The 18231-nt window shown below is 39.2% G+C and overlaps 1 protein-coding gene across 1 annotated transcript in view; it reads left to right on the top strand.

The window, feature by feature from the left end:
* The window catches only part of WNK3 (WNK lysine deficient protein kinase 3), a 181614-nt gene that overhangs the window by 74178 nt on the left and 89205 nt on the right, over positions 1–18231 (top strand). The window contains exons 8-10 of the mRNA XM_079909805.1: positions 3615–3909; positions 4724–4917; positions 5007–5156. Coding sequence (XP_079765931.1) covers positions 3615–3909; positions 4724–4917; positions 5007–5156 — 639 coding nt within the window. The remainder of the gene's footprint in view (positions 1–3614; positions 3910–4723; positions 4918–5006; positions 5157–18231) is intronic.

Genomic DNA, 18231 nt, shown 5'->3' with positions numbered 1-18231 from the left:
TTAAAATAAATAAATAAAAGGAGTATGGGACATTGACAGTGGGTATCTTGGAGATGATAGCCTTTAACATGCCTATCTTTCTAGTCATGGACATCTGCTACATAACTATCATACTGATCTTTCTTTTTACTATCATTCTAGACTTCTCTGCCTCTCTCCTGTATTGGAATTCATGTGTCCTAAATCCCATGTCTTTCTCTTTCTTTGCTTACCTTTTGTTTTAGTGGCTCACTTCCTCTGCCAACTTCTTAAGAAAGGGTATATGGGAGGTAAATTCTTTGAGACTTGCATGTATTAAAAACATCTTTATTCTGTCTTCATATTTGGCTGGCTAAGTCATTTTAGGTTGGCAATTAAAAAAATTTAAAGTCATTGCTCCATGATATTCTAGCTTTCAGTATTGATATTGAGAAATACAAAGATGTTCTGTTTTCTGGATCTTTTGCATGTGATCCATTTTTTCCTCTCTGGAAGCTTGTAATATCTTCTCTTTCTTCTCAGGATTATAAATTTTCACAGTGTGTCTTGGTTGGGGTCTGTTTTCATCCACTGTGTTGGATACTCAGTGGACTCATATCCTTTAGTTTCTGGAAAATTTCTTAAAAGTATTTTATTGTTGAGTTCTTTCCCTTTGTTTTCTCTTTGTTTTCTCTTTCTAGAACTGCTATTATTTGGATGTTTGGCCTCTTGGACTGTTTCTCCAATGTTCTTTTCTATTTTCTATCTTTTTGTCTTTTTATTCTCCTTTCTGGAAGACATTGTCAACTTTATTTTCTAACTCTTCCATTGAGTTTTTCGTTTCTACTATCTTGTTTTTAATTTCAAGAGTTCCTTTTCATTTTTTTTTTTTTTTGGTCTGTTCCTTTTTTAGAGTAAACGTCTTGTTCTTTGTTTTGTGGATGCGATATTATGGCACCTCTCTGTAATTTTAGTGAAGAGAGTGTTTTTGACACTTTTTTTCCTCCCTGCATAGTATCTTTTCTCCAAGTTGCTGGGGTTTTTTGTTGGTTTTGTGCTCCATCTTCTTGTTAGAGGCTTTTCTCATATTTCTGGTTATTCTTGGCTGGCTGCTCATGATCAATAGTAGGAGACTATTAGTTTTCTATTGCTGTATAGCAAGTTACCACAGATTTAGTGGGCTAAAACAACACCCTTTTATTATTTCAGTTCCGTGGGTCAGAAGTCCTGGTAGGCTTTACTGGATTCTCTGCTTAGAGTCTCACAGGCTGAAATCAAGGTTTGGTGGCCTGGACTCTTAGCTGGAGGCTCTGGGAGAGAATCTGCTTTTGGGCTCAACCAGGTTGTTGACAGAGTTTAGTTCCATGCAGTTGTAAGACTAAGGTCTTCATTTCCTTTCTGGCTGTTAGCTGGGGGTCACTCTCAGCTCCTAGGGACTGTTCTTCAGTCCTTTCACATGCCCCCACTCCATCTTCAAAGTCAGGAATGGCAAGTTTAATCCTTCACTAGCTGGTAAAAGGCTCACCCAGATCTTTCTGTCTTAAGGTCAATTGTGTATAGCTCAATAATGGGAGTGCTATCTCATCATATTCACAGGTTTGAGGATTAGGATGGGACATCTTTGAGGGGCCATGATTTTGCCTATGACAGGGACTAACAAGCTGATTGGATGGTATGATCGCTTATGTCAGACGTGTTAACCTCTACTCTCAAGTATCTAGGTGGGCCAATAATTGGGGAATCTTTGACATAAATAGTTGTGGGTCTTTCTTCTTGGATTGGCCAGATTCTCCAGAGAAGCATCTTTCAATATCCTGCCTGGAGGGTAAGGATCTGGTTACTGATATTTTGGTAGCCAAGTGGGGAAGAGGGCTGGGGGTTTCTGTGTATGGCGTTCAGCATGCATATGGTCCATTTAATCTTCTTGTTTTTGTTATGGTAGCCATACCCTCAACTGTGCCTGGTGTTCCCTAGTCCAGATATGATCCTCTTTTACCCTCTCCAGAGAACAAAATTACAGACTTCTCGGGTAGGGAAGAAGCAATCACCCAAAGGTGTGGACTGGAGGGTGGAGCACAGGGACCTAATACCTAACTACTTCTCAAAACCCTTTCACTTAGTCTTCCTTATTTTAGTCATCTCTTTTGACTTTACCCAGTTCTGTAAGTACCTGGTACTGCCAGTTCCTGTGTGTTACGAGTATTATTCAGTATAAATGGGAATGATTTTCAGCTTTCCCTGGTTCACTTTTTCAGGTCCACTAGGTCAGTTATTATCTGTTTGTTTTCCACATCCCCAAATGTCCAAAACATTGTCTGTTGTTGCTGTTGCCTTTATTCTTTCTATTCTTGTGAGTTTATGACTTAAAAATCCATTTACTCTGGGAGTGTTTTTTGAACTTTGGGAGGGAGTGAAATTAAATATATGGATTCCATCTAACATTTTAATCATTTTTCAACTATGATGAAATTTCCCCGAGTCTGCAGACCCCCATGATATGCTTTAAAAAACAGATTGTAGGACTGAGAATAATATGCCATGGCACATCCTCAAGTCATTATCTCTGTTACTCAGCCCTGTTCCTTTCAGACAATAAGCCCTTAACTTCTGTCACTCTTCTAACACCTAGTAAGATATAGCACTTTGCCATAAGCATACTTCCTCTGCCTAGAGTGTTGATCTCTGAACTTCATCTACCTCTCCCTCAATAGCCTGCAAGTTCCTTGTTTTGTTTTAATCCAGGTCAGACTTTACCTTCCTCTGTGATACTTTCTCTGCTTTCACCAGAGAGGCTTGTGCTCCTTTAGGGCTTTTGCAGCAGCTCATTTCTACCTTTTATTTCACTTTATGTTTTTTTAAAATTTTTATTTACTTTATTTATTTATTTTTGGCTGTGTTGGGTCTTCGTTGCCGTGCACGGGCTTTCTCTAGTTGCGGCCAGCGGGGGCTACTCTTCGTTGCGGTGCATGGGCTTCTCATTGCGGTGGCTTCTCTTGTTGCGGAGCACGGGCTCTAGGTGCTCAGGCTTCAGTAGTTGTGGCACGTGGGCTCAGTAGTTGTGGCTCACGGGCTCTAGAGTGCAGGCTCAGTAGTTGTGGTGCACGGACTTAGTTGCTCCGAGGCATGTGGGATCTTCCCGCACCAGGGCTCAAACCCATGTCCCCTGCCTTGGCAGGCAGATTCTTAACCACTGCGCCACCAGGGAAGCCCCTTATATTGTTTTTATCCTTCTCTCACCACCAGCTTGTGTGTGCATATAGGACAAAGGACCAGCTTAGGCACTTATATGTCTCCAGAGCCCAATACTGGGCACATTGTAGACACTTACTGTTGTTGAATGAGGAAACCTTTTTAATGTTTCACAAAACTTAATGGCAGTCATAAATTACCTGTAATAAGACTGCATGTACTGAAATACCAAGCTATTTGTTTGTTTTTGTTTAAAGCCAGAATTATTTCAACAATGCTTGGTAATAGTGTTGCTTTTCTTACTAAAGGCTCTGGCATTTATGCATGTCTGATTAAGAAAGAACATAGAAACAAATTAACTGTTATTTAATAGCATTTGGAATTTGGGGGCAGAAAATAACTCTGCTAGTAAAAAGTAAAAGTAAAAATCTTAAAGATGTGGTTTGCTTATTATGTTTTGTTTGTAGGTCAAGTCAGGATTCTTCCATGAAAGTGATTCCAAAGCTGTTGCTAAGTCCATTAGAGACCGGGTGGCCCTGATAAAGAAGACAAGGGAGAAGAAGCCAGCTGGCTGTTTGGAAGAACGCAGAGACTCCCAGTGCAAGTCTGTGGGGAATGTACTCCCTCAGCCCCAAAATACAGCTTTGCCCCCTCCTCCTGCTCAGCACAGCGGGGCTGAATGTGAAGAAACTGAAGTTGATCAACATGTGCGACAACAGCTTCTGCAAAGAAAACCACAATGGCATTGCTCCTCTGTTACAAGTAACACAGTTATAATTTATAAAAGGAAATGTGTAATTGTATTCCCTTATCTTTAAATAGTACTTTTGTATGTTTCAAAGCATTTTGTTATCTATCATTTCATTAATCCTTTTACAAAATCCCTGAAATAGGCAAGGCAGATAGTTTCCTTATTTTAAAATTAAGAAACTGTCCTGCTAAGTGACTTGTCCAAGGTACTAGTTGAATAAGGATTATAATCTTTTTACCATTTTTAAGGGTCTCATGGTAAATCCTTTAGTAAAGAAGATATGCAACTAAAGATAGAATTTATTCTTCAAGAGGGAATTTTCTAGACTTTAAGAACTTTTGTATTTTAGACCCAAGTATAAAATTAACACAGTTTCTCTAATATTTCTGCTGTAACGCATTCTCTTCTCTAGAAGGACACAGTATTTTCGTAGTCATAACCAGTTGTTCCATAAAGGCAGTATTATTTTCTAGCCAGATTCTAGGAGAATGAGAATATGCTACCTAGATTTTACTGAAATCCTAATGGCAAACAAAGATTAGTTAGGATATGCATGAAATGGCCAGCAAATCGAGTTGACTTTTATGTGATTCTTTGTAGTTTTGCTTTACTAAGAATATTTTAGTTATACCACAGTATCAACATGGAGAGTTTACATGATGGTTTTTTATTAATTCTGCAGTGTACATATTTTATTTGAAGCTGTTTAAGGTTGTCAGAGTAAAAAAGAAAAAAATTAAAGAAACACTTACCATTTCCTGTGCTATTTGGACCTTGTGTTTCAAGTTTTTCCCTTCTACCTATCACTTGTTTTCTTTGCCATAGGTGACAGTTTGTCTGAGGCAGGAGCTGGATCAGTTATACATTCAGAAACTTCAAATCAGCCCAGTATAGCCTACTCCTCAGACCAGATGATGGGCTCTCAAATGGTTTCTAACAACCCACAGGCTGAAATAAATGTTCCAGGGAAAATTTATCCATCCCAGCAGCTAGTGGGACATCACCAGCAGATTTCAGGGGTGAGGTGAAGTTTTAAATATATTTTAAATATATAATCAGTATATTTACTGTAAATGGGAGAGTTTATCTTTAATTTTTTTTTTAACAGTTGCAGAAGCAGCCAAAGCTGACTCAGCCCCAAATTTTGCCTTTGCTTCAAGGTCAGTCCACTGTTCTGCCTGTACATGTCCTTGGACCTCCGCTTGTCTCACAACTCCAGTTTTTGCCATTAAGTGTCCCAAAGGTCTCACAGGTAAAGGTAAGATACATTTTAGAGGCTCCGTATTCACTTAAACTTATTTAACACTGCCTAGGTTTTCTGACAGGCAAAGGCTCTCTTTCATAAATTCATCCTAGTTTATATAAAAGTCACTGAAAGCAAAAAGTTGTTTATACTTTCCTTCACTTAAGACATTCTTCTTGAGGATGTGTCTAACATTGTGTAACTAGAATCTTGAGACACTGCTTGTATAATTGGAAGAGAAACTGAGAACTCCATATACGGATAAAAAAGTTTATTTAGGGGACTTCCCTGGTGGTGCAGTGGTTAAGAATCCACCTGCCAGGGCTTCCCTGGTGGCACAGTGGTTAAGAATCCTCCTGCCAATGTAGGGAACACAGGTTCGAGCCCTGGTCCAGGAAGATCCCACATGCCGTGGAGCAACTAAGCCCATGTGCCACAACTACTGAGCCTGCGCACCACAGCTACTGAAGCCCATGCGCCTGGAGCCTGTGCTTCACAACAAGAGAAGCCACTGCACTGAGAAGCCCATATACCGCAACGAAGAGTAGCCCCCGCTTGCCGCAGCTAGAGAAAAGCCTGCACGCAGCAACAAAGACCCAATGCAGCCAAAGATAAAGTAAATTTAAAAAAAAAGAAAAAAAATAATCCGCCTGCCAATGCAGGAGACATGGGTTAGAGCCCTGGTCCGGGAAGATCCCACATGCCGCGGAGCACCTAAGCCCATGCGCCACAACTACTGAGCCTGTGCTCTAGAGCCCACGCACCCGTGCACCTAGAGCCCGTGCTCTGCAACAAGAGAAGCCACTGCAATGAGAAGCCCGTGCGTCGCAACGAAGAGTAGCCCCCACTCACCGCAACTAGAGAAAAGCCCACACGCAGCAACAAAGACCCGACACAGCCAAACATAAATAAATAAATTAAAAAAAAATTATTTAGGACTCAGATCCCTTTTTATGGTTTGTTTTTTGTATTGGACTTTTCCAGCCTGGTTTGAATGTAGAGGGATGTCTTTGGTAGTTAAGTAGAAATAGTATTTCATAGACTCTTATAATTTTAAGCACTTTCATCTAAATTCTTGACTCTTTTGGTTCACGTTTATTTCTGTAGGAGAAATAAGTGTTTTTGTCATTTAGACTCTCAAAGTCAATGGTACTCATTTCTGACAACGAGTACACAGTCTTTGTGAGAGTTCATATATCAAGACTATATCCTGGTTTCCTAGGTTATGGACTCTGGATACATGGTTGGGCTTTTCTTTGTTATCCCATTTTCTTTCCTCAACCCTACCATCCCCTGTGTGTCTCTTCTCTCTTTGGGAATGAGTTGGTCTGAGCTCCTAGGCATTCTCTGTATGTGATTTAGTTAGCAGCTGGTGATCTGTTGCTTTTAAGAGATTGGTATATAGTCATAGTTCATCAACAAACTTTTAATGACCATCATCTCTGGGGATATAAAATGAGATAAAATATGGTCCTTGCCCTGAAGAACTCACAGACTTGTAGGGGAAAACATACATGTACTTGACAAATGCCAGATGCATTTAAAATCTGCTGGGGGTATATTTAATCTGATATGGTTGACAGTGCATGGTGTTTGGCTAGTATTTGTAGCTTATATGGTATATGTTCATACTTGAGCTTATGTTGTGGTTGGATTTATCTCTTTTTAAGACTATAATGCGAAGTGTGTTGGATGGATGCTTAAATTAACTTAGGTTCAACCACGTAAATATACAGGCATGTGTATTTTGAAATGTGTTTCCAAAATTTTTAAAAGAAGTTTAAAAACTTTATGAAAGTGTTATTTACCTATTTAAAATAAAGCCTATAAAGTTATAAAGAAGACAGTGAAAATCACCTACTATCTCTCCAGCTAGAAATAAATTATTGTTTACATTTGGTGGTAGAGACTCTAGATTTGTCTTTTTTTTCTATGTATACATATATAACTTTGTTTATACATACATATGTATATCACATACATACTATTTTGTAGCCTGCCTTTTTCACCTAATATATAGAATCCACATAAGCAAGCACTTTAACCAGTGGGGGTCTTTTTATGAATGTGGTGGTTCAAGTTCTAGGAATTATTACAGCCAGCCTATATGTATTCAGCCAACTCACTCCTCTCCTCTTGAGAGAGCTTCTCTGTTCCCTTTAACTATGATATTGAAATCCTTTTGAACTTCCACTGTCTGGTGTGTGAAGGTGTCAGATTCAATTACTCTGAATTTCTGCCAGGGTTTGAATGAGTTATGTGGCAAGTGCAATAAATGAGAAGCCATGAGCAATATGTTGCCTGGGGACTGGTCTCAGTCCCTTAGTGTATTCAATTAGCATTTACTCATGGTATTAGGATTTTTATAGGACTAATGCTATACCCAGCACCTTTTTGATAACCTTCTGAAAATTTTTTTAAATTTATTTTTGGCTGCTTTGGGTCTTCATTGCTGTGCACGGGCTTTCGCTAGTTGTGGTGAACGGGGGCTACTCTTTGTTATTGTGCGTGGGCTTCTCAATAAGGTGGCTTCTCTTGTTGTGGAGCATGGGCTCCAGGCATGCGGGCTTCAGTAGTTGTGGCACGTGGGCTCTAGAGCACAGGCTCAGTAGTTGTGGCACACGGGCTTAGTTGCTCCATGGCATGTGGGATCTTCCCGGACCAGGGATTGAACCTGTGTCCCCTGCATTGGCAGGTGGATTCTTAACCACTGCACCACCAGGGAAGTCCCTGAAATTTTTACAACATAGCATTATTTTATCTATCATTCTGTCTGGGACCATTAAAATGAGCATGGTATATGCATTTATTTTATTTTTTAATAAAAAAAAGGTTTTTTGGCCTCACTGTGCAGCTTGCAGGATCTTAGTTCCCCAACCTGGGATTGAACCTGGGTCCCTGGCAGTGAGAGCACCAAGCCCTAACCAGTGGACGCCAGGGAATTCCCATGGTATATGCATTTATAATTTGAATTTTCCTTGCACCAGCATTAGGAACTATAGCTGACCTTTGGAGCAGATGGACAAATTTCAGCTCAACCTATGACTTTAGACTTGTCAGTTACTGGAGTTCCACAACCAGTCTTTTCTGTAGTTTCTCCTCAGATATTGCTTGCTTCACAAATGACTTCCCAGGATCCAACAGTTGGTCTTCAACTTGAGCCTGACCCTAGAAATGGGAATCAGGCATTAACCAAATTACCAAATGCCAATCAAATTCCTAGTTTCTTGTTAGTTAATCACCCTCAAGCTTTGTTGAATCATTCTTTTGCCCAACATGTGAGCAGTGCACAGAATGCTGCTGGTACAGCTCAGCTCCCTTCTAATTCCATTGGGGGGCATTCGGGAGCCCATCACCCTTCTCACAAAAGATACATTCAGTATCCCAGCCATACTCAGTGATACATCAGGAGTCTATAATTCCCGGTTCTTCAGCGCCACAAAGCCAGACTGTGCGTTTGAAGAAGCCTTGTTTCCAAGCCTCTATTCAGCAGTAGCCATTAATTTTACAACCTAAGATTATGGCATCACCACAGAAAAATGTTCAGCAGGATTGTACTATGAAAATCTGAAACTCATGTAAGTCAGCAGCAGTCAAAGGGTAGTACTGAAAGTGTGATTCAGTCCCTGGAACAGCCATTTTATTCTGTTCAACACACTTATTCAGGACCACCTGCAGAACTGCCATCTTTCCCATTGAAGGCTCCTGAGTAGCTGCCCTTTGTGATACTTCCCCAGGAATAAGCTTCTTACCCATCACAGCCACTTACCCAATGAAGGCTCCAACACAGCCTGTTTATTCACTGCCAGCCCCAGAGCATCCTCTCTACACTGTACAACCACTGATATCACAGCCAACCTATTCTATACATGCTTCTTCTTATCCAGTCCCACCTGTGGCACAGCCCTCTTATTTGGTCCCGGCCTAGGGGCAGCCTGTTTATACAGTGCAACCTCTGGTTCGGTCACCTTTTCCAGACCAGCCAGGATGTATAATCCAAGCAGCTTACCCTGTGCAACCTGTGGAACAGCCTGCTTACCAGGCACTTGAGTATGTCCCTTATTCAGGACATGCTGTTTATACCATCCAGACAACTGAACAGGCAGCCTTCATAACCCAGCAAGTATACACAGTAAACCCTTCTGATAGCAGGCAAGTACATATTACAAATTCAGCAGATCAGGACTTATACTTAGTACCACTTTATGTAGCACAGACTTCTGAGCAACAAGCCTATTTAACACAACCCCAAGGTTCTTCAGCCTTGGAACAAAAGACATAAGACATTTAACATTATTTATCATTAACCTTAGATACACAAACACATTCTATTGAGCCTTTATTTAATGTGCAGAATTCAGCATTTCTATCCTAAGCAGATGTCAGTTTTGGGTACCAGCAGCTAAAAGCCCAGTCAGTGTTACATCTCAGATGGCTGTGGAAGGACAGCTTCAACACCCTGCACAAATGTCCTTCATTCAGCAGGCCTCCTCAGAGGCCCAGATCCAGCCCCCACACTTCTCTGCACAGCTTTCCCAATCACATGTAACACCAAGCCAGGTTTCTCACTCAGGTTTCATTCATCATCAGCAGATGACTCATTCATCTCATAGGCAAGCGCAGAAAACCCATCAGTTGTCTACTCAAGAAGGTCCCATAAATCAACAGCAGTCTTTATATAGCCAACATGCTGCTTTCCAGCAGCAGGTACCTCATTCACAGGCAACTAACCACATTCAGCCATTACAGGTATTCCAAAGGCCATTACAAACATGGTCCAGATTACACCTCCTTTGCAAGAACAGTTGCAACTAGCGGCAATGGAACAATATGTAATACAGCCTTTAGAGCAGCCTCAAGTGCTTCAGGCATTAGACAGCAGTCAAACCTTTCCCCTGCAATGAAACCTAGCACAGCACCAGCCAGCATGCATTCAGCAGCAGTCTTCTGTCCAGCCACAGTGGCAGTCATCTTCTAGCTTAGCGCTTGTTTGTGGGTCATCAGAAACACAATTACAACACCAGACCCTCATCCAAGCTCTGGGATAGCCCTTACAAATCAGCCATCTTCTGTTCATCTGTCGCCACTTAGTATTCCAGTACAGGCTTCTACTGCCTCTCAGAGCATTTCTGTGTTACAGACACAGCAGTATTTGCAAGGCCAAGAAATTCCAAAGGTAAATCCTGCTGGGGGGAAAATATAGATGATTGTGAATTTTCTGTAATGTTCAAGGGTCAAGGAGATAGTGAGCTATAGTAGAAATGGCACCAGACTGGAAGTCACAGTCCTTGTTCCTGCCTTTTTTCCTTACTCACTGGGTAGCTTTGATTCGAGTCTTTTTGGAGTTTCCTCATCTGTAAAGTGAAGGGGTAGACTGGATGATGCTAACAAAAAATATTTGAACACCTACTTGGGATGTATCAGTGAATAAAAGACAAAAATCCCTTCTGTCATTGAGTTTTGTTGCCTAATGTGGGTAGACTGTCACTAACCATAATAGTATAAAAAGTAAATTATATAATACAGTACAGGGAGATTGGGGGAAATGTGGAGCAGGGTAAGGAGGAAAGTGGGTTGCAATTCTAAATAAGGTGGAGATCAGGGTAGGCCTCATTGAGAAGGTTGACAATTGAGCACACACTTGAAGGAGATGAGAGAGTCCATAGCACACATTTCAGGTAGAGGGAATAACCAGTGCAAGGGCTTTGAGGGAGGAGTGGGTCTGGGATGTTCGAAGAACAGCAAGAAGGCCTGTTAGTCCTAGTATGTTACAAGTCTATGGCTATCTTATTGTTCTACATTTATAATAAAGCATTTGCCTTTATGAGATGATAATAGTGAACACTATTGAGTGATTCTTAGGTGCTAAATACTATTCTAATGGCTTTATGTGCACTGTCCTCACAACAACCCTATGAATAGTAGCTGTCATTAGGGGTAACTGAGGTTCAGAGAGGTTAAATAACTTACCCAGTGTCATACGGGAGGGCCAGGATTTGAACCCAGACTACCTGGCTGCAGAGGTTGTGCCCTTAATCATTATACACCATTCGTCCTCTTTGTAAGATAGCTATCCTCCCTGCCAAAATTTGAGAAAAAGAGCATGATGACTTCAGTGAGATATAATTAACTCAGGGGATTGATTGAATTAATTAAAGGAAGGAACTGAGAATCCAGTTTATTTTTTTTCTCTTCTGTTCTGCTTCAGGTATCTCTAAAGACTCTGAATTTATTGGGTTTTGCTAATAAAATGTATGAGGTCCTTAGATAATAGGTGTGCTATGCGGGAAGAGTATTTTAGTGGTGATATTACTATTCCAAACAGCTATGATCTCAAGTATTGTGTTTTATAAAATTCCCTCTTCATCAAGGGCATAAATTATAATGAATTCTGATGTGTGCACTCTGACTTCTAACAGGAATGATCAAGGATTAATAAAGATCTTTAGAGTTGAAGTTTCTTCAGACAAAGCATGCTATTAGGGATTTATTTCTTTAGAATAAATTTCTTAACAAGGTATTTCAGAATGGAATGTTCATTTCTGTGGGCAAGTGTTGTATACTTTCCTTTCCTAATTAAAAAAATTTCCCCCAACATTTTTTATGGCTGAGTAATATTCCATTGTATATCTATACCACATTTTCTTTTATTATTATTATTTTTTTTAAACATCTTTATTGGAGTATAATTGCTTTACAATGGTGTGTTAGTTTCTGCTTTATAACAAAGTGAATCAGCTATACATATACACATAACCCCATATCTCCTCCCTCTTGCGTCTCCCTCCCACCCTCCCTATCCCACCCCTCTAGGTGGTCACAAAGCACCGAGCTGATCTCCCTGTGCTACGCAGCTGCTTCCCACTAGCTATCTATTTTACATTTGGTAGTGTATATATGTCCATGCCACTCTCTCACTTCGTCCCAGCTTACCCTTCCCCCTCCCCGTGTCCTCAAGTCCATTCTCTACATTGGCATCTTTATTCCTGTTGTGCCCCTAGGTTCTTCAGAACCATTTTTTTTCTTTTAGATTCCATATATATGTATTAGCATACGGTATTTGTTTTTCTCCTTCTGACTTACTTCACTCTGTATGACAGACTCTAGGTCCATCCACCTCACTACAAATAACTCAATTTCGTTTCTTTTTATGGCTGAGTAATATTCCATTGTATATATGTGCCACATCTTCTTTATCCATTCATCTGTTGATGGACACTTAGGTTGCTTCCATGTCCTGGCTATTGTAAATAGAGCTGCAGTGAACATTGTGGTACATGACTCTTTCTGAATTATGGTTTTCTCAGGGCATATGCCCAGTAGTTTCCCCCAACATTTTATTAAGAAAAATTTCAAAGTTACAGAAAAGTTGATAAAAAATAAGTGAACACCCATATACCTACCAACTAGATTCTGCAGTTAACTTCTGCTGTATTTGCTCTATCACATATCTACCCACCCCTTTATCCATTTATTAGTCCATCTTATTTTTCTGGTCATTTCAAAATTAAAGTTGCTGATATTAGTACACTTCATCCATTAACACTTAAGCATGCATATCATTGACTAGAACTCAGTATTTGTTTATATATTTTTTTAGTTTAAATTTATGTTCTGTAAAATGCACAGATCATAATTCAGTGAGTTTTGACAAATGCTTACACCTGTGTAACCCAAACCATTATCAAAATATAAAACAGATGTTGGCAAAGGTCTAGATAGTAACTATTTTAGGATTTGTGGGCTATGTAGTCTCTGTTGCATTTACTCAACTCTGCTATTGCATGCATGAAAACAGCCATAGACAATATGTAAAATATTTGGCATGGCTGTGTTCCAATACAACTTTATTCACAAAAATGGTTGGTGCACCAGATTTGGCCCGTAGGCTCTAGCTTGCCCACATAATAAAGAATATTGCCATTACTACAGAAAGTTCCTTCATGCCCCTTCCCAGTCAGTGCCCCCCCACCCCACCAGAGTTGACCACTGTTGATTTTTTTCACCATAGATTAATTTATCCTGTTCTATGTTTTTTTAATTTTTATTTATTTGTTTATTTTTGGCTGCATGCTGTACAGCTTGTGGGATCTTAGTTCCCCAACCAGGGATTGAACCCAGGCCCTTGGCAGTGAAAGCTTGGAGTCCTAACCACTGGACAACCACGGATAAACATAGAGAAAGAGAGAGAGAGAGAGCAACCACTAAGTAAACTTACAGCCCAATATACTCAAAACAGTATACATAAAACAAGAAGGAATCTTAAAAAATTTGCAAGTAACCCACAGGAAGGCAAGAAAAGAGAAACAGAGGAAAGACAACCATAGGGAAAAAGCAAATACTAAAATGGCAGACTCGGGACTTCCCTGGTGGTCCAGTGGTTATGAATCCACCTTCCAATGCAGGAGACACAGGTTCCATCCCTGGTCAGGGAACTAAGATCCCACATGTGGCAGGGCAACTAGAGGGCCCACGCACCCAGGAGCTGGCACACCACAACTAGAGAAGCCCGCACACCACAACAAAAGATCCTGTGTGCCGCAACTAAGACCCAACACAACCAAAAATAAAATAAATAAATATTTTTAAAAAATAAAATGGCAGACTTAAGTCCTAAGACTTAAGTGCTATGCTGCTGCTTCCCACCAGCCAACTATTTTATGTTCGGTAGTATATATATGTTGTCTTGATCATATTTAAATCTTCTATTTTAGTAGGCACTTGCCCTGATAAGTTTAGCCTGTAGATTCTATCCTACTTTTGCGAGCTGTATGTAGTTCCAATGATAATTTAGTTTTCTGAACTCTTGTAATGCTATTCTGGTCTGCTTGGTCTTCTGGCTCTGTTCGAGCTCTTGCTGGGTTTCCATCGGTGCTACCTGCAGGAGTGGAAGGTGCTTCTTTGGGCTACCAAGTGTTAGATTTGGGGAGTGGAGGATACTGGACCCATAGGACAGAGAGCATTTTCCCTGGCCTCTTTCCTGGCCATCTGATGCTGGTACCCTTAATACTCGATCTCTGCCAGTGCCACTGGGGTACGGAAATACTTACCTGGCCACTGTTTACTGCTGAGTAGAAGGTCAGGAGTTGTGGGGTCTGCATGGCTCTCTGCCATTGGGTAGAGGGCTGAGACATAATGCCCTCAGTTGCCTTCTGCCATTGGGTGAAGGGTCAGGAGACTCATGGCCTGGATCTTTTTCTGTTGTGTGGTGAAGCACCAGGAGCTTCTTGGGTCTTGAAGCCTCTATACTACCAGTCACCTTCCTCTGTCTCTTCAGTCTTGTAAGAATGTGGGTTTTCTTCTGAGTTTTAGCTGCTATGGGGCTTGCCCCCAGATGAAAAGCCATAAAAATAGCAAACTCATCTACTATCCTTCCTTTCTTCCAAGTGTTGCCTTCCTACCAGTTTCTACCTGCTTTTGATTGCTGTCTTATGCTTTCAGACAGTTGTTTTTTTACATTTGTCCAGCACTTTTTGTTGATATCTCTGTGTGTGGGGTTTGGTCTTATGGGACCATTACCAGAAGTATAACCTCTCTTTCCTAATATTTTATCACTGAAAAATATCACCTCTCACTTAATTGAGGTAACCACTATATGCCCATCCGTAAACCTCTAAGAGTTGATGACAAAGGGATGGAATGAATTTCTGATGTTTGGGGGTTTTTTTGTTGCCAAGGCACAGGGGAGAGGGATCTTCATCCTGGTCAAATAGCAAGCTGTACTTATATTTTATGTCTTTCTCCCCAATAAAACTGAAATTCTTTGTGGCAGAGATCTGTACCCAATTTATCTCTGTATTCCTAGCACCTAGCACAGTGTTTGTTACAACAGTTGCTTGTTATATGTTTGTTGAATAATCAATAAGAATGACTGTAGATATCTCTATCAGCCTGCTCTCAATGGGAGAGGATTCTTTGTTGATCTTTATCATTCTTGTTGCCTAATCAGGACTTACAAATTTATAATGAACTTGTGTTTGTGGACAACCTAAGATCTGTCTTCTATTTTCTATATTAATTTAAAAAATTGTGATATTTGAACAAATAAGACTTTGATACATTTCACAATATGCATAGCTGGTTAAATCTACTTTGTCTTCTTTTTTACATTGAAGTATAGTTGATTTACAATATTAGTTTCAGGTGTACAACATAGTGATTCACTTTTTTATAGATTATATTCCATTTACCAAAGATTTGTTCTTATTTCTCCATTTTATTTCCCCATGTATCAATGAACAAGGGTATATAAGAGACAGGAAGTGAATCATGAGTTCAGATGTGCCAATTGTGGTTTTGATTGTTTTATCAAATAATATGGAAAACCACTTATCCGATTTTTATCTACTGCTGAGGTTAGCGTTTCTTACCTCTTGTAGTGTGATGTGTTAGTACTAGTGCATTAGTACTTTTGGTGGTTGAGATTGGTTCCTTTTCAGTTGACATTGTGGTCTAATCAAACATCTGTTTAGATGGTTTCAATTTTCAGCTCCTGGAGATAAATATGAAACCTCAGCATTTTGTATGCAGTTGCATCCCTACTCATCACAGTGTTTGAATATCACTTTGATTCTCAACCACAATATTTGCATCCTATTTTCTTAAAAAAATTTTTCTACTTACTTTAATTACATAAGTAGTATGCCAATATAAATTCCTGGTAAAAAATTTAAAACAATGCTGAGAAATCTCATTTAACCCCGCCCCTCTCTTTGTCCTTGTCCTTTCTGTTATTAGTTTGGTGTGTTTCATTCTAGATCTTTTTCGGTATAATTACATGCATAGATATGTACCCTTAGCCCAAATATAGCATTATTTTCTGGTTTGTTTTATTACTTTAAGCGCATAAAAGAGATCCTACCATATGTGTCACTTTGTAAATTTTTTACTCAGTTATGTGTTCTGGAAATATATCTATGTTATTACATATAGATATACTTGATTTTATTTAATTGCCCCATAGTATTCCGTAGTAAGACTACACTGCAGTTTATTTAGCTATTCCTCCTACCACTGGACATTTTGGCTGTTTCCAGTTTTTCACTGTTTTAACTAGTGTTAAAATGAACAAAGTAGGGCTTCCCTGGTGGCTCAGTGGTTGAGAGTCCGCCTGCTGATGCTGGGGACACGGGTTCATGCCCCGGTCCGGGAAGATCCCACATGCCACGGAGCGGATGGGTCCGTGAGCCGTGGCCGCTGAGCCTGCGCGTCCGGAGCCTGTGCTCCACAACGGGAGAGGCCACAGCAGTGAGAGGCCCACGTACCACAAAAAAAAAAAGAACAAAGTAGATCATGCTAGAGGAGACACGGGCAAAATTACTGGACCATAGGTTCTATACATTTTTTACTTTAATATATATTGCCACATTACTTTCCCAAGGGACTGGACCAATTTAAATTCTCATCAGCCAGTGGTACAGTCTTACTGTCAATATTTGATAATACCAGATATTTTTTGCTAGGCTGGTAAGTGAAAAATAATATATTATTTGAATTTCTATTCCCTTGATTACTAGAAATGTTGAGCATGTCTTCATACGTTTATTTATTTTTAAATTTTTATTTTGAAATGATTTTAGACTCGTATAGAGGTTGCCAAAATTGTACAGAGAGTTCCTGAGTACCCTTCTCTCAGCTTTCCCCAGTATTAACATCTTATATTACCATAGTACAATCATCAAAACCAGGAAATTGACAATGGTATGATACTGTTAACTACAAACCTTGTTTGGATTTCACATGCCCTCACTTATTTTGTGTGTATCTGTAGTTCTATGAATTTATTTCTTGTATAGATTTGTGTATAACAATCACCACCATCAGGATGCAGAACAGATCCATCACCTAAAAAACTGCTTTGAGCTGTGCACTTATAGTCACACCCTCCCCCTACCTCTAACCCCTGGCAATCACTGATCTGTTCTCCATCACCATCATTTCAAGAATGTTACATAAATAGAATCATATGATATGTAACCTTTTAAGATTAACTTGAGATCCATTTATGTTGTTGCATGTATAGTAGTTGCTTATTTTTATTATTGAATAGTATTCAGTTGTATGGTTATACGATAGTTGTTTATGTCTTCATTTGTTTATTGAATACTCATTTTTCTTCTTTGCAAATACCATTTATATTTGCCCATTTGCCTGTTGAGGTCTTTCTCTTTCTTTCTTTGTTTTCTTTATACATTCTGATACTAATCCTTTGTTAAGTGTATTGCAATTACTTTCTACCAGTGTGTCCTAATTAGCTTATCGTGTCCTTTGTGACACAGAAAGTTTTTATTCTTTATAAGGTCAAATGTGTTTTTGGTTTGAGATTTTGTGTCTTGCTTAGCAAGGCTCATGAGCATAAAGTATTCTTCTGTATTTTCATCTGATACTTAAAAAATTTTGTCTTTGTCTAGTTCTGTATTCTGTTTGGATTTTATTTTATTGTGGACTGTGTGAGGTAGAGATCTAATTGTATTTTCTCAAAATGCATAGACTTTTGTCCAAACACATTTATTAATAAACAGTCCATCATTTCCATGCTGATCTGAAATGGTATCTTTATCATATCTGAAGTTATTATACATACTTGAATCGTTTCTCAACTCTTTGTTTTGTTCCTTTGATCTATTCTTATACAATACTTGTGTTTTGATTAATTTATCTTTTTTATAAGAAGTTTAAAATTATTACATTGATTTCCTCTTAAAATTTATTTAAAATGATTATTAATTTTGAATTGGATAGATTTTTATTGTTAATTTCTATATTTATGGCATTATAATCAGACTATGGCTATTTTTTGGAATTTGATGTTTTTGTGCATTATTTGCTGAAGATTTATATTATCTGTTCTTGGAGGAACATTCCCAGTTCTTTATATGTTTGTTATGTCATGGTTCTTAATTATAATATTCAAATTCAATGTATTCTTACTTTTTTTGGTCCAGTTTTTCTTCCACTTTTTGAGAAAACTGTGTTGAAGTATCCTACTATAATTGGGACTTTCTCCATTTCTTCTTATTGTAGGTCCTTAATGCCTTAATTCTATGTTTCAGTATACTGAAAGAACTTTCTTCTGTTTGTTGCCAAAATT

Source organism: Stenella coeruleoalba (assembly GCF_951394435.1).
Source record: "Stenella coeruleoalba genome assembly, chromosome: X".
Taxonomy (NCBI): Eukaryota; Metazoa; Chordata; class Mammalia; order Artiodactyla; family Delphinidae; genus Stenella; species Stenella coeruleoalba.
Note: the sequence above shows the minus strand (reverse complement) of the source record. Positions and strands in the feature narration are given on the sequence as shown.